The 17727-nt window shown below is 38.7% G+C and overlaps 1 protein-coding gene across 1 annotated transcript in view; it reads left to right on the top strand.

Moving 5' to 3' along the window:
- kdm4b (lysine (K)-specific demethylase 4B) overlaps positions 1 to 17727 on the top strand; it is a 235670-nt gene that overhangs the window by 78499 nt on the left and 139444 nt on the right. The window contains exons 6-7 of the mRNA XM_066695200.1: positions 3857 to 3906; positions 17033 to 17136. Coding sequence (XP_066551297.1) covers positions 3857 to 3906; positions 17033 to 17136 — 154 coding nt within the window. The remainder of the gene's footprint in view (positions 1 to 3856; positions 3907 to 17032; positions 17137 to 17727) is intronic.

Below are 17727 nucleotides of genomic sequence, written 5' to 3'. Positions count from 1 at the left end.
TCATTGCACCATGGTAGAGTAAGAGGGGAGAACAAACCAGCCTTGGCAAGTGGACACCTTTTGGGTTAAATGATTGATCACCCTGTCGAAGAGGAAGGAGAGGGTGAGAGACAAGAGATGGGAGGTTAAACAGAGCAGTGGTGTGAAGGAAGTGGTCAGGACTAAATTCTTGAATTGAATGCAGTAGGAAGCCAGTGTAAGGTATGAAATAGAAGAGTAGCATGATAGTCAGGCAGAGAGGTTTTTAAGGCAAGCAGCAGGATTGTGAATTAGTTGAGCAGGATGAATGGTAGAAGCAGGAAAGCCAGCCAGAAGAGCATTGCCAGGACTCTGCTCTTGATAGGACAAGCACCACGACTAAAAGCTTAGTAGAGGAAATTGTGAGAAGGAAATATTCTGTAGATGTTTCTCAGAAAGAAAATACAAGAGCATGCCTGAGAAGATGGAAAAATCAGTAGAAGCATAGAAAGAGGGGGTGTAGAGAAGATCGTGATGCAAATCCTTCCATAATGAGAAGACTTTTAAAATGACTCCCTACAGTATTCCTCCCCATGCAAAAGGGTGATGTAGCTGCCCCTGATACAGAATACCTTTCTAAGGGTAATGGAAGCATGTATGGGATTGACAGATTTATGAGGATTACCATTTAATTAAACATGTCTAAAATAAATAAAATCTATATTTATTGCTATTGACTCTCGATTCTTCACATGAGTATAAACGGGCAAACTTTAAAGATATAAAAATAAATAAATACATTAATTAATTAATATGTAGAGATGAATAGCTGCAGCATGGGACAGTGTTTTGCACTAGAAATGCAAGCAGCCAGTCTGCCTGGCACCACACTTTTGTCTCATACAATTGGAGCCTCTTAACAATGTGGCCCACTTTCCTGTGACATGCTCGATGTATTCTGCAGTATTGAATTCCTATTTTTAGCCTTCGTTAGCTGTACACAGACCTAATAAATTCTGTTCTTTCACCACATCTCAACAGAACTTCACTTTCACAGACAAAAAAAAAAAAGTGCCTCCCTCCCTTTGAGGATTGAACAAGCCTGAGCTCTAATAGAAACTCTGAGTGATGCATATCTTAGTCAGCATCTTGAAACTTTTAGAAGATTTAGTTTCCTACCATTATGACACTTTATTTTTTTGAATTCGTAGAAGTTATTCACTTGATGTCAAAAATCTTCATTAACTGTTTACTTCGGCTTGATATGTAGGAGAATAATATATTCACTGCTGTGCAAAAGTCTTAGACATTTGCATTTTCTACTCTTGATGCTGAAGTTTTGTGTTCCTTGAAAGTTCACCTTCATATACAATAGTCCTTGATATAAACTATTAGTGAGTATCCCACCTTTGTTTCTTCAAAATCATTGACATTCGTCAATGGGGTACTAGGGGTACTTTCACTTAGTTGTGTTAAAACTCCTTGTTAACTCCTTTGTTAACTACACTTTCTCTTCCTTGCTGTGGGACTGTGACAGTATGTGTACGTCATGCATATTCTTCAGGCAGTAGAAAATCTGTGGCCAATAAAATGTTAAGACTGAAAAAGGCACGAATCAGCTTTTTGTACAAAAATATTTTATAAGTGGTCTAAGCCAGAGACGGTGAACCTGTGGCACGCAGAGCTGTGCAGCTTGGCACGCCATTGTCTAAACTGATTGGCACTTTAGAAAACCAGTCAGTATATTTGACAGTGACGGTACCGCCCCCATTTAATTGAGCAGCACTCAAGTTATTTTCTGAATATTCATGCTTTAGGTCGGGTTCTTGTGCTCAGATTTTCGCTGTTATGCGCAGAACTGCAGAATTCTCCTCTCCCATTGGTGAAGCTGCGCAGATCCACGCAGAACTGCGAAAATCTGCACATCACGAACAAGATGTTAATGTTATGATGACTGTTTATGCTGCGGTGCAGCACTATTGGAACGTGAGGAAGATGACAAAAACTTTAAGTCTGTCCTGTTGTGATTAATTGTGGTCAGAAATGGACCTGTTTGTTGAACATGTGGAGAAGAAGCATTTTATTAACCGTTATCTCCTGTATCAAATGGAGAAAAGGCCACAATCATTCATATTTAATACTCCGACAATTTAAAAACTTCATAAAGTAGGCAAAAGAAAGCTGTAAATTCTCAAAAATAAATAAATTATGCCTTTGATTTGTAGAGTACATTTGTGCACACTCATACTCACGGTAGATTGATACTACTGTATCATTTTTTTCTTAAAACATAAGTGCCACAAAATGTATATTTATCTACCAGTTTTAGTTGTTTTACAAAATGTAAAAGCAGTAGCTATTAAGTAAATATATGTTGAAAAAAATGAAGGCACATTGGTAATGATTGAATGCAAGTGCAAACAAAACACAAAACAAAATGGAAAGGTTACTAATGCAGCCAAATGAACAAACTTCTACTTCTTTTATGTAACGGCAGGACAATGGGTGAATCAGTGGGACTTTATTTTTGGGGGTAGATTGTGATTTTAATGGGGGTTTTAAATGTACTTTAGCATTATAATCCTCAAACTTAAAGCGTGATGAAATGTGATTCATGCATATTACCACACTGTAGCAATACTGCAACATTTAAATTATGTATTCATTGTATGATGCACTTATTCTTTATTCTTTAATGTTGTTACATGCTTTGGCATGGTGTTCCACTATATAAAATTAAGATGGATTGATTTCATTTGAATGAGGATTAAAGATTCTCATTGTCCAAAATAAAAAGGGACATTTCCAAAAATGATTGAGCTAGTGAAGTGCTATTACTATTGCTTTTCTGTATTTGTAAATTCACAATAACCTGTGAACAAAAATGGAACCTGCATATTTATAATCTTTTTTGGAAACAATATGTACCTCACTTCATTCAGGTTCATATTCTGCAGCAGACTCCCATTAGCCGACTGGAGCAGCACTTGCTCTCCAGACTACAGAGGGATAAGGGGGAGGTTCAAGGTGGTGGTGGTGGTGGGGTTGTTCTATCTGTCCATGGTTTTTAGATTTTCCTGTATTGCGGTTTATTTTGTTAGCATGTTTGCTTAATAACTTAATTGAAACCTATATATATATATATATATATATTGTTTAAAAAAAAATGTTGTTTAGCCCCTGTATACACTTTTATATCTCTAATTTGTCATCGGCACTCTTTGGCACAAACCAGACTTTGGGCACTCCAGACAAAAAAGACGTGACTGCATGGAAATCATTAGAAAGTCATACTAAGCGCAGTGCAGTTCATATGTCATAGCTTACGTAATAAATAGAGAAATGGGGGTCCTAGTTTAAAGCAGCAAAATAAAATACTGTTGACCCTCTTCACCTTACCATTGAACCACTCTGTGATTACTCTGTGATTCTCCCAGCTGTCCCTGTAGTCATCCGTGAAAACTAGTGCAACAACCATGAACCTCACTTCATTAACTATTTGCACTAAATTACTCTGATTCCTAATGTATTAACTTAATAGTAAAGTAGTTAGGTTTCTAGTTAGGTCTCTCTCTGTCTCTCTAAAAGTCAATAACATTAACAGCAATTCCTGGAAGGGTATGAAAAGACCTAAAATATACAATTTCAACAGTATTTGAAATTAAGGTTTTTCAAAATGCCTCTTTCCCAGGCTCTATCACATGAACAGAATACTAGTGATGAGGTACATTTGCACTCCTACATTCCTTCTAGGGAAAAACTAGAAGATGACATTGGCTTGGCAATAAATTATAAGTTTGCACTCTTGCCCTGTACTAAACAAATTTAAACAGGCTGTTGCAGCTTCCTGGCTGATCACAAAGCTTCGCTGATTAATGGGCCTGTTCTTGTCATGCAGGTACGCTATCCCTCCAGAGCATGGGAAGAGGCTGGAGAGACTGGCAAAAGGTAAGCCCACTTTCTGTGTCCCAGTTTTCCCAGTGATTGATTTTTTTTTTTCCCCCTCTTCAGGGCTTTCCATACATCTTCAGGTTTTGAAAGATGATAATCTTGCTAATTCCTCATTCTGACATGATTTTAAGTACTGCAGTTTGAAAGAAGATATCTCAAATTAATAGCAATGGTGTGGCAAACGTAATGCATGGAAGATCTCCGAGATCAACTGGCTTTCCGTTTGCCAGAAAAGAGACAATCCTTCTCCTTCTCCTTCTCCTTCTCTATAGCCCCCCTCTGCCTCATTAACACTCCTGAGTGCGAAATGAAGAATGAATACCAAAAATAATAATGAGTTTTAGATATTGTGCTTGTGAAGGTGGAAACAAAAAACACAAATCTATATCGATAACGGAGGCAATGACCCAAAGGCCTGCTGACAATAAGATGAATGTTTAAACCTCACCAAAAATTAAATGTAATATAACAAAAAAAATCTAATAATTATTCCATGGTTATGAATAAACGCAGCTCCTTTGTTTAATGCTAGAAGAATGTAGGCAATAACACACACACTCTCTCACAAGTGTCCCTTGAAACATGCACTGCCAAGCTGTTCTCTTCTCTTCACACTGCCAAGCCACAGCACACACTGCTGCAGCGCTATGAAGAAGACTGGAGCTTGCTGGTAACACTGCGGATCTCACACACTCTCTTTCAGCTGCAGGAGGTGCTATTACATGTCCTGCCAAAGAAGTCCTGGCCAAACCAAGCCCACCCAACGCCGGCAACACTTGGCCAAAATCGCAGCAATTGTGCGAGATCCCTGGCTTCCGTAGGCTTGGCCAGACTGGAAGCATTACCATCTGCACTGTCGGGTTCAGCCTGCACTCTGGGCAGAGGCTTTTACCAGTACAACTACCTGGTACCCTTGCTAGCTCTATTTCAAGAGCAAGATCTCTGCGTGTTTCACTGACCCAGAGCTTAACTGCAGCATACAGCAGACTCTGTTTCATATCTGATTTAGATGAGACATATACGGATGTACATGTGCGCATAGACTAGACTATATTGTCTTTACATTATATTTAAATAATTGCTCCAGATTAATGCATACTCCAGTTAAGTGCATAATGTCACAATGGTCCCAAGCCAATTATCTGGAGTCAAGTGTACTTAAGTCTGGGGAATCTGTATGCCTTTTATGTGTGAAACATCATAATTGCACAAACACACCGTCATCCCTGCACATGTTTTAGAGTTTCAAGCTTTGTAAAAGGTTTCCAAAAGCTCAACTAACATCATACTCAACAAGGCGTATTCCTTTAACTCTGTCTGTTCATTTGCTGTAGATGAGTTGTATTATTTTTCTTATATGCTGTCCCCCCAAAAAAACATGTACCATCCTCACATTCAACTGGCTTATTAAGTTGGCATATCCTCCGAAATGCTACCTACAACACTAGCTTTAATTTATTCTCATTAGTAAGATTATATACTGTACAAAGCTAAACAAATTAAAACTGGAGGAAAGAAAGTATAGCCTGCAAAGACATGATGTAAATGAGCTTGAAATGGGAGCAGTTAAAGCTGTCTTGAGCCAACCTACCACCCACCCTAAGTAATCAAATCAAAACAAACTTCACAATACACGAAACACTTATTCAGCCCATTTTATCAAACATTAAGCAATTCTATCAAAGCTGAATTTTTTAAGATACCAGAGTATTATCCTCCACAGTGGCAGGGCAATTTATTCCATGCATTAATAATTCTGTGTTTTTCAGTATCAGTACAGAATCTTCCTGTCCAATTTTCCACCGGGGTCGTTGCTGGAATCGTGTTTGAAATTGCAACTTTATTTATTCCCTTTAAATTAAAAATAAATAAATAAATGAACAACTATGCTTGCATTAAGTTTTCTCTTAGCTGTCCTTTACTAAGCTGAAAGAGATTGTTCCTTCTCTCTTTTCTGATCAATCGCACCCTTAATCCCTGAGGTCTGTCTTGTTGCTCTCTAGACTCTAGTCTAGTCCTATCTTTTGGAGACCAGAACAGTCTGCCTGTCTAGCAAGTGCATTACACAGTTTCAATGTAAATGTTTATTTTTTCCTTTTTTTCTTTTTGGTATTGGAACTGACTGAACTTGGCTCACCACACATGTCCCCCGCTAATCACGCTGTCAAAGCCATCCGCTTTTTTTTTTTTTGCACCGCAGGCCCTGAAATCCATGCCTACAGTCCATCTGTCACACCATTCAGAGAATATGATGCAGGTGAAACAGTTAGATCCCTGCATTTGAAGTTGCTTGATGCACCGCAGGAGTTGGCTCTTTTTCCCAGCTGGCTTCCACACCCTCAGTCGGTGGTGTTGTCTGCTGGATGGAGACTGAATTTGAGACCTATATTCCAACCTATAGGTTATGCCCTGCATGCCAGTGCGGCGCTTTTCGGTCTTACACTTCTCACGAATCCCAACATTAAGCTCTCTGAACACGTATTCACATTCTTTGTGACTTGTGATCCTATTTGTGTTGCCTGGGTGCTGACACTATTGTGACACAGCTTTTACTCGCACTGTTTGTTGTTTTATTTAATGCAGGCTGTGGTCCTGTGTACTATATACTATAGACATTACTGTAAAGAAAGTGGATTGCTTAGTTGGGGCCAGTTCCATCCATGTACTCTTTTCCTAGTTTGTAGTAACTAATCCGTTATACATACATTTATTTGTGCTGTCCTTTTTTCCCCCCCTTTCTTAATTCGAGCAGACATACCACACACCAAAAACAGCTTAAGACTGACCTTAGTATTAGCGGTAGTATTATTCAGTCATTGGTCTATTTGCCTTGAACTTAGATCTCATGGAGCTGAACAATGCGAAGTCCAGTGCCAAGATCCTTGTGAAAACAACAGTCTCTGGCCACAAAATAAATAACTGAATACTAAGGGTTTACTTGTGTCCTCTTTGTATAAGTTAATGCATGCACACTTGAATAGCAGCTGTATTTCCATTGATTGGTTTGCCCACATCTTTAACGAAAAAAAGTGCTTACTGAAGCAATATGAGTTGACTGGAGTGCAGTGTTATTAGGGATCTCTCATCAAGCAAATAAATGAAGATGATCTCTAATCATCTCTATTGCTATTGACGAAGCAATGGAGATAGACTTAATAATAATAAAAAAGTTATTTAATGGTCCTGTCCATCTTAACTTGTCTTTGAAAAGCACTGACTGTTGAGGGGGAAAAAATCTTTTGTTAATCCAATTTTCTTTGCCTTCCCTTATTAGGTGTTGGGTTATATTGCTATATCAAATAGTGACAATATAATCAGTATTAGTGATGTATAGCTCTATAGCCAAAGAGATACATATTTAATTCCCAGTACTCTAATGAAAGAACAAGAAGCACTCTGCTAAAACCCAACCTCTGCTGACCCAGTGAATCCTTACTTGGCCATTCTTCGTTATCTGCTATATCAGATCTATGACCAGTAAGCTAGAGCATTGTAAGAAGTTACAGAAGACGTTCAGACAGTGTATACAGGTTAACCTCTTACAGTTATGGAGATTCTATTTTACTGGATCTGTTTCTTTTGATGTTAAGTAACTAATTATTCCAGTACAACAATAGTTATGTTTTCCCTCGCCAGTGTGCTTGGCACTTGACATATAGAGTAACCTAAGGCTAATTTAATTCAATCAAAACATTCACCCAGAACAGGGGTCGGCAACCTTTACTGCTGGAAGAGCCATTTTTGACAAAAAAAATAAATACAATACTTTTCCTGGAGCCGCAAAAAAAATAATTGAGCCATTTATGTGGGTAATACATCTTATTTAGGCTATATTAGTCCACCACCACTACAGATTTGCCTAAATGAGCTGTCGTTCATATGTTTACCACAAGGTGGCTGCACTGCATGTGAAATTGATTTGAATAGTGCCAAGTTTCCATTGGCGGACGCGTTTCCACTGGGTTTAGCGTGTTTTGTGGCCGGTTAACTATCTGCTGCCAGACGTGTCCGTAAGCGTCCGTCACCCACTGAGGAAATCCCTCCACTTCTGAAAGCGAAGCTGTGTGCTTGACTGTAGACAGACAGGGAAGAGATCAGATGCATTGTGTTGGAAGATATAATCTCAAGTGCCGTGTGCGATCACAAAGAATTTAGTTTTATTAGCAGCATGGAGTGAAATCCACGTATAGAGACAATGACTGCTTACAGTTGATATCCGAGTGCAGTAAAAACTTGGATTTCACAGGACCGGTGCAGTGCCGTGACTAGGATTGGTAGCAGCCGATAATAATATTTTATGAATTTTATGTTTCCTGTGAATGGTGTGCAGGTCTGTTGCAGACAATCAGTATGAAGGTGAATACGATTTAGTTAATGTGTACCCATTTACAAGTTCAATGAATAAATAAATTAATAAATAAATACAGCAGATCTGGGTTTCCCTCTAAAACATTAAGGACTGGTTTAATAAATGCGTCCATAAGTCCAACACTCCTTTACGGGGTCCTCCACAGTGTCAACCCCGGAACCCTAAAAGATTCTTAATAGAACCTTCACTTCTTAGAGTGTATAATGTGTGTTCATACAGAAAGATTTTGGTTTTAAACTTTCCCTTTGCAAATCATTGCAATATTAGTCAATTCAGATAATGTACTGTATTTGATTTAAATATGTGCACACAAAAATAAAATAAAAAATACATACTAAAGCCAAATAAACAACACACTAACACTAGTCAATCGAACATGTGTATCCATTTAAATACAGTTAAACCTAATCAAAACACATACAATTTGACAGTCTGTTAAAATGCCAAAAGCATTGTCTCTTAACCAAACGAATTAACAGTTAATACAAAAACACCAAGAACTTCAACCTTGGCATGTGTCATATAGATTATGCTAATTGTATAACGAGCAGTAAGTATTCAGCTGTCAGTGAGTGTTGCCGACTCGCTGTTATCATTCAAATATACAGATGTTTGGGTCAACACCACACTGTGCACTGTGTGGTACTATAATAAAATACAAAGTTTGACCTTTGCGCTGTGGGGGGGGCTAAGACACATTTTGGTTAGCTGTAGCCCCTGCAAGCCCCCCAAGCCGCCACTGCTCGATCCTCTCTATTTTATAATCTGTAGCTCATCTAAACATAAAGAGAAGACAGGGGTCGCTGTAACCAGTCAAATTATTATATTCACTCGATAATAAATACTTTAGGTAAGTGTTTAGTACAGACACCTGAAACAACACCCACCAGTTTAAAACTTTTTTTATATTTTAATATTTCAAAGCCTTTTTTTAAGAAAAAAACGAAGAGAAATGACACAGTTGTCACTTATTTCGACAGTATTTTAAAAATGTGTTACGTTTCATGTGCATTATATAGTATTTAAAAATACTTATTTTACCCTATGCAAAACTGTGGTTAAGCCTTGCCTATTCTATTCATCTTCTCATAAACGAGCCTATGTTAATGGTAATTTTAATTTCCATACAATTACATAGAGACACAAGAAACGCCCTTTCTAATAAACTGCAACATTATAGACTGAAGCCGTTTTATGTGAACCTGGAGTTTCTGCTCCTATTGGCTAGAAAGTGGGTTTATATAATTCTGTTGGAAGGGGTTGCTACACCAACTGTATTTCAATTTTAGTGACCTCTGCATGAAAGTTGGTGCCCCCAACATTCAAAGGGCTCCTTCCTTTCTGTTTTAGCCAAAGAACCCCCGAGAGCACGCACATTCCAACACGACTGCAATGAAAAACAATTAAGGAAAGAAAGAAAACACAACCTTGAGACGGTAGGCCGTTCTCACATACAGATCAGTCCAGAACAAGGACAAATGGAATTAGATAGAATTGGATTGATTGGACTGACCAAGTGCTATTGATTGTGTACCTTGCTACCGTGTATGTAGGGCTTTGTTTGTGTGTTATAAGTTACCCTTTGATTAACAGATACAGTTGACCTTGGCCTAAGCAAATCTCCGGGCCGTCATGAATTGTTATGTAGTGGCTTCATCACTCTGCTGTTAATGCAGCCAGGCTGTCAGGTTACTTCTTATTGTTTTCCACACATTAAAATTAGCTTTTGAACTAGTCTTTTTCACAGTCCAGTGTGATATGTTCTTTTGTTTTTAGACACTTTCCGCAAATTCTATTTTTCATTAGAAATTGGATTCTCTCATTAGCACTGGATTCATTTAAACACTATCTTGTGCTTAATGAGGGTGAATTAGATGTCAATTAAATTATAATTTTACAGCACTGCATTTGAATCTGACAGCAGTGATTTTTTGTCATAGCAATTCAAATAGTATTGGGTTTTGAGACCATACTTCAACACTAGTGTAATGTTCAATAAAAAAATAAATATGCTGTGGATAACTACTCACCATAACAGACATGGTACTGTACAGAGGTCTCATACCTCATTGACGTTGCTGTTTTGATCATGATAATTGAACAGGTTTAGACACTGTACACACATCTACAAACACTAACCACAATACAAAGGTAACAGCATCATTATATTAAAATCATTTTAATTCACCAACATATTCAGACCTGGGAAAAGGGTTGAACTGGACTGAAAAGGGCTCAATTAAGCATTTTATTAATTCAGTTAGAGTTCAGCTGGAACAATCTGTGGCCAGCCTTAATAAAGGGACAGTTTAATAACACTTTGTGATCTAAATGTATTGCGCTTGCTTATTGTGGATTTCTTGAGAGGCTTTAACACGTTCTACAGATTTTTAAAAATCGCAAGCTCTTACATAATGCAAACAAAGGGGCCATGTGTGATTAGTGCTACATCGCTTGGCAGCTGAGTTCCCATGCATCATTTTAATTATCACACCATGCAAAGTCTTTTTGTCACTACTTTGGCAAATACTTTTTGCCCTAAATGTAAATAAATAAAATGAACTGCATTAAGGATTCAAGGAGTTGATTCTCATTTCAGTCAAACTGGGTCCAGCAGCTGTTGATATACGCAACGTGTTTTACTGTTCAAATGTGGGCACTGGTTTATTTGGTTTTGCAAAGTACTTTTAATCTTTAATGTAGTGTTGTTCCTCTAGGGTGAAGGAAGCAATGTAAGAACGCAACAGAGGCAGAGGCAGAAACAGAGCTGGGGCTCATGCGAATGCAGGTTCACCGCTGCGAGGGGAGATTACTGGTTTCAGAGAGTGTCCAGATGAGGTGACTTGTCACACCTATGTAGTGTTAAGCACTTCATTTGATCAGATCCACTTCAGGTCTGCCTGGTCTGGTTAGTCTGTTCGCAACATTCACTCATAGGTAGTGGTTGTGTGTTGTTGACTGGAGGTGATTTTAGTTGTGTAAGAGGCACTTCAACAGCCATGTACTTTAATGTCCCTGCGAGGGGTTCTGGCAACTCTAGGCAAGTATAGATTTGAGGAAACCTATTTCTCCTTGTAATCAGTTACTAGTTACCTGAACAAATATGAAACCACTTACTATGTACACCAACAATAAGTGCAGTTACAGTGATTTACCTTTACTGGGGTCATCAGTTAATATCCTTAAAACTAAAGAAGGTACCTACAAGATTCCCTTAGGAGATGACGTATGTCTTGACTTTTTATGAAAAAACAGTGTTTTGTTTGGGGGATGGGGGCCACGGGCTGTCTTGGAGCAGCCATTCAGTCAATGTGCCATTCTTACTAGCCCTCCTTGTACTAATAATGTAGAATTACCTGTCAACCTGTCAACAGGATCAGCACAGTGTTTCAATGCCTGTTATACATACTCCTGTTAATGGCGAATGATCAAATACAATACAATAAAATAAATAATGACCATTGCTTCTCTGCATCCCACGTGTTTTATTAATCACAAAAACGTTTTCCATCAAAATGTGATGATCTATCATTTTTACCTCACATATCTGAAAACAAAATGTATATAGTCAAAGCTACCAGGGAAAAAAAAAAAAGGAATTTGAATGGAATCAAATCTTTCTGACCTGTTATTTGAAGAGCTCAACACAAAGTGTATAGAATGCACAAACACATGGTCCGTCATCAGCAAAGTGATACCAACAGATGCGCCCTGAACATCAAAGGCAATGCCATTGTGTTAACCACAGCTGGAATTTGTATGGTGCTATTCATTTGAAATCCCTGATGTTCAGTTACCTGTGGTGTGGAAATCAGGAATTATTGTCAGCACTCCAAGACACATCTGGACCTAAGGGTTTCCAAAGGGGAAGAGGAAACTTTGTACCGTAGCCAGTCTTGCTCTGTAGCGCACAGGATGTTTTATTGTGTCTTTACAAATTGCCTGGAGTGACAATATTGCATGAGAACACTACAAGCAGGGCATTTCTGTTTCACTTCACCGATTTTCACAGAAGAACTTAAGAAAGTTTACGAGTAAGAGGTGGCTGCTCGACCCATCGTGCTTGCATGGTAGCTAGTAACTCAGTGATCAGAGGACTGAATCCAGTCTTCTGTTGGAATGATCCCAAGGAGTCGGCTTGAACAGTACGGCTGACGGATTTGTTCCAGACCGCTACAGCTCTCTGTCTGATGAAGTGTCCCTGTTTTGTGTTCTGAATGCTTCTAAACTCGGTTTCTGTGAGTTCCTGCATCCTTGTATCATTTGTGACCTTGAGAAGGTCCTCTGGATTGATGCAGTCAATAGCTGCTGTGATGTTGAATAAGCCCTGGTGTTGTTTTTATTTGTTCTAGGCTGAAAGCATTCAATTCCCTTAATTTGTCTGAATGTGATATTCCCTTCAGAGCTGGGGAGAGTCTGCTTTACTCTCCTTTGAACCACCTCTAAAGCACCTACGTCTGTTTTGTAGTGTGTTGACCGGAGCTGAACATGCTGTAATCATGCTGTTAATGGTGCTGGTTGAGAATTTCTACAAAGCATCCTAATCGGCCTTCCTCTGAATTGACATCACATCATCTAATGAGGAATACATGGTTGAAGCCTAACTTCAGATTGCGTTGTTAAAACACCATTCTGATGGTGCTGATGTTCAGTAAAGTCTTAGTGTGGCATTATTAGCACTCTCATAATTGAGCCATTTTTCCCTTTCAGTACTTTCAATAAGTAAAAAAAAAAAATGTCACTTAAAGCTAAAGGCATTCCTCCCAGCCCTTTTACGATAGCCTGAAGCCTAGAGAAGAAAAATATGCAGCAATAGAAGTAATTATAATAATGGAATGGTTTTTAAGTGCTGGTTATTCAGGACACGCTGCACTCTATACTACCGGTCAATAGGAGACCCTGCTTTAAAAAGCTTTTAAAGATATGTTACATTCAGAACATAAGGTTGCCACTGTCCTACATGACTGTCCAGCAGGGTGCTTGACAAGTGTGTGAAACTGAGGGCAGTCTTGATTTTTGAAGTTAGTGTGTCTGCCTTTTGAACTATTGGCAGAACCGTCTATTTTATTAATTGTGTTTGAATAGAGCAACAGCCTTCTACTGTATCTGGACATTTCCTGTGTAATGGTCATTTTGGACTTGGTAGGTTAGTGGCTAGCGGAGAGTGCTTCAATATCAATCAAAGCTGTCAGATGTCGCCTAATTGACCTATTTAGTGATATGACCCAATATTATTGACATTCCCGATATGGAGGAAATCATTTAAAGTGAATTCACATCAGTAGCAGTTTTTACTGATTTTCAGATTATGATTGGTAATAGAATAATATCCAGTCTAATGCTGCTGCTGCTACTTATAACAACTTTCATTTCCTCTAACTTTTTTTCCAAGAAAGGAGACCGTTCCTCTGAATATCAAATCCAAAAAAGACAATCCTCAAACTGCAGGAGGCTTGGCTAATCATGTTAGTTTACTTTGTATGTACATTCCCCACCTGAATAATGCAGTAAGGCAAGCATTTTCACCTGGCAAAGTGCAATTCATTTTAACAGAGACAGCTCGATCTGCGCAGTCCATTCTAGTTGTTTTTAAAGCAGTTGTAAGCAACAGATGTATGTATATTTCTCCCACAATCTTTCAACTAATCCCATGCATAACACATTTTCCTGCAACTCCTATTGCTGTAGAATAATAAGGTCCTTTGTTCTGGTGGAGGGATAAGGGGGAAGGGTGTTTATATTTTTATGAGTTTACTTGTAACCTATTTATAGTTGGTTAATGGTGCTGCTTAATCTTGGGTTTTTGCATCGGCAGGCGGGAAAACAAATCACGATAATTTAAAAGGGAACAAATCTTTATTCAGTTGTTTTTATGCTTTTGTCAGATGCATAAACTACAAAGAAAAGACGTTTTTCAACTCGGCTTGCCATTAGTTCCGAGGTGTTTGACGTAGCAAATGCACGGGCCTTGATCACGTAATTAGTCCTTATTACTGGCTTGACAAGAGACCTTGAGTACACATTTCTCATAGAATATGAAACGCTTTGAGCAGTCTGCAAATGAGACAAAAAAAAAACTGGCAGGCCCCCAACACTCCTTTTAAAACTGCTTTCATCCAAATGTTGGAAACACTGTGCTATGCTGGATTTAAAAATCAAACTTAAATGTAACTCTTAATATATTAAGTTTATTAAATCTTATTATCCCTAAACGTTATTCCCTGTCTGCATGCCACTAGATTGAGTTCCTGCCCCCCTCAATAATACAAATTAATTGACAGCAGTATTTTTCTCTTGCTACAAATTTTTCATCAAACAACCATCAGCTCCCCTCTCAGTAATAATAATAATTTAAAAGAAAAGATTGTTTAAATTCATACTTTGTGTTGATTAGAGGCAGCAGGGCAAACCAGCAGAGTTTTTACAGTCCAAGGTTTACAAATCCTTACTATTTTGACTTGGTTTCTCAGCTGGAGTCTTTACAGTTTCCTCTAGTCTGAGTCACTGTTCATTAAACTGATATGCTAACCCTTGACAAATAAGTGTAGTTCAAACAACAATATGTATGGAATTAAATGAGTCCCTGAATAATGTACAAGTGTATATTAATAAGCCAAGCCTTATGTACATCTAGCCATAGGATATTTTGAGCTGGTTCAGTGCCTCTTCGTGTTAACATGCCATGGAAGTAATGATTGAGTGTGACTGAATTTCATTGTACACCTTAACTAACAGAAGGCATGTTGGGCTATCGCAGTCCATACAGTACCTTATGGAAACAATAATGACATGCACAGACAATAAGCCAGCACTCTGGAAGACAGTCAGCATCTGAAATCATTGCAAATAACTATCAGTAAAATGAGCAAATAGTTAAAAGCATTATAATTAATCATTCTACATTTGATCTTCATATTTGTATTAAGAGTATGTGACCAATGTTTGTTTTATGAGCTTTTGAGGATTGAGATTCACAATCTCATTATTATTATTATTATTATTATTATTATTAAAAAAATCCAGACTCACAGTTCATTTGAACTTTTATGAACGAATGACTCATGCATATAATTTATTCTGTTTGAAGTTCTTTCATTTGATTTGTTATGCTTATTGTTGTATTGACCTGGCTCACTGGTATGACAGCTGTATTGACACAGTAGGCTTATAGGCACCTGGTGCATGTGCTCTGTCACATGTTTTCACACTGCATGTCCATAGCGCAGAGAATGGCATGTGGATGAGCGTACAGGGGCCTGGGAACCAAGAAGAGTGTCTGTTGTGTGACTTGGCTGAGATATTAAAACAAAACCAAGACACAGAGGTCACCAAACAACCATGTAGACAGTTATGAAAGCTGGGAGGGGCAGATGGAACGTCAAAACATATGACCCACTTGGCTGAACTCTATGATAATGTTATACCTGACCAGAGGTCCTGCTACTGTAACCTGAGGAATCGAGAAGAAATCACAAAAGGTGTGATTTATATAATATATACTAGAAACAACTTCCAGACCTTGTTATTCATGGTTGAATGTTAAGGCTTTAACCACAATGAGAGCTTTTCTGAATAGATCTGCTTGGTTCTGCAGCCAGACCAAAAAAAAAAGCACAGAAGCTGCAGCGCACTGGGGAATTGTACAGCATTGTAAAACCGTACACGCCTCGGGAAAACTGTGTCTTTAAAGCAAGGCCAGCGAAACGGTGCCACTGAAATATTTAAGTCGGCTGCAAAGTGCATGTTGATTTCTCACTTTTGAAATGTGCACCAGGGCCTCTGTTAGATTTCACCCAGCTAGCACCGCACCATGGCATTAGGCATTCCCTTTGAAACCGCTCGAAGAGACCCTGCTTTTTAAATAATGGATAGTGTCAGGGCTTTGAGTTCTAAATTAAACCTTGAAATACAGCCAGGATTGAATTAGAGCAGTTTACCTGCAGTAAACCAAAACCTGTGGGCGCCTCTTCCAGATCGGCTGTCCAAGACACTTTTTCTTAGTCATGCTGCAAATTCTATACTCTTAACGCTTTCTTGTGCCCATTCCACTTGCATATCTCACGAATGAATGAATGAATTAATATCTCATTTCCTAAAACGCTCAGAAATTGCTGTTCTGAGGTTTACCAGTAGTAAATTAAATTTAAATTATTATAGTTTTAAGCCACAAACTGCTTAAAACAACAAATTGCTGTTCTTTATGAGTAATTCGTTTCTTCTCCCCATTTCCCTTAAAATGGCAATCGGTTAACTGAATGCAAACTGCTCATTGGATGTAAACTATTGTCTTGTGTTATTATAATCTGTATATTTTTATGGGACTCCTCCTGACGTGAATTGTTTTCTGTTTCAGCTACCCTTTCCCCTAGTAAATTAGTGCACAGGCGAGGGGGATGCAGCTGGGAAATGCCTTCTGTGCATTGGCAACACGTCAGCTGTGCAGGTCCATGCTGTGTGATAAATGCTGTCAGGTTCTTTCTCTCTCAGTGATGGCTTTTCTCCTCACTCCTGTCTTCTCTTAAACACACACACAAATCATATTGGTAAATGATGCAGTTATCCCCCATCTCCTTTATAATCATTCTCCTTGGATTTTTCATATTATGAATTTTTTGCCCAGCTTGATCAACCCTTTTGTTATTTTCTATTACGTTTCAGCAGATTCATTCATTTGGTGGCATTTTACCATGTGACAGTTTGGGGTGTAACTGCACTGTTGATGCCTAACAACTTTGCATCTTTGCTTCATTTCAGGATTCTTCCCAGGCAGCTCTCAAGGCTGTGACGCTTTCCTCCGACACAAGATGACCCTGATTTCTCCCTCCATACTCAAGAAATATGGAATCCCCTTTGACAGGGTATGTATACTGGAGAATATGTAGAGAAAGTGCTTATACCTGTCTGAAAGTCAGGTATTACCATGAAATACTGCATTAGCTAAACCTTTTTACCTTTAGTAGGCCACAAACTGAGGGACGCTTCATCACAACTATATTCTCTTACCTTTAAGTTGTGCTTTTCAAAGTGATTTACAGGTTGGAGGGGACTCACTTTATCCACCACAGAAGAGTCCCCTCCTGGGTGAGGCAACCAAGCCACTTCCTGCCAGTAGCGCAGTTCAGAGGTGGGGAAATGAGGAGTTATTTAGCCAATGAAATATGCATGATGATGTTTATTTAGGGGGTTAGCACTTTTCCAAAAGTGTCGTGGGATCTTTAATGACTGCTGAGTTTTGGACCCAGGACTATCCTTTCAGCATTGTCCCCTTTCCCTGTAGTGGGACATACCTTTTTGGGATCTTCTGCCACCAACACACTTTCCAATAGCAACCTAATTTTCCTTATAGGTCTCCCATGCAGATACTTCCCAAGTCTGTTTAGATCTGATGAGGTCGGGCTTCAAGGTGTTATGGCCAACTTTTAACTTGGTCAGCAGTCTTTAGACGTAAG

Source organism: Amia ocellicauda, chromosome 22 (genome assembly GCF_036373705.1).
Source record: "Amia ocellicauda isolate fAmiCal2 chromosome 22, fAmiCal2.hap1, whole genome shotgun sequence".
NCBI classification, from domain to species: Eukaryota; Metazoa; Chordata; class Actinopteri; order Amiiformes; family Amiidae; genus Amia; species Amia ocellicauda.
Note: the sequence above shows the minus strand (reverse complement) of the source record. Positions and strands in the feature narration are given on the sequence as shown.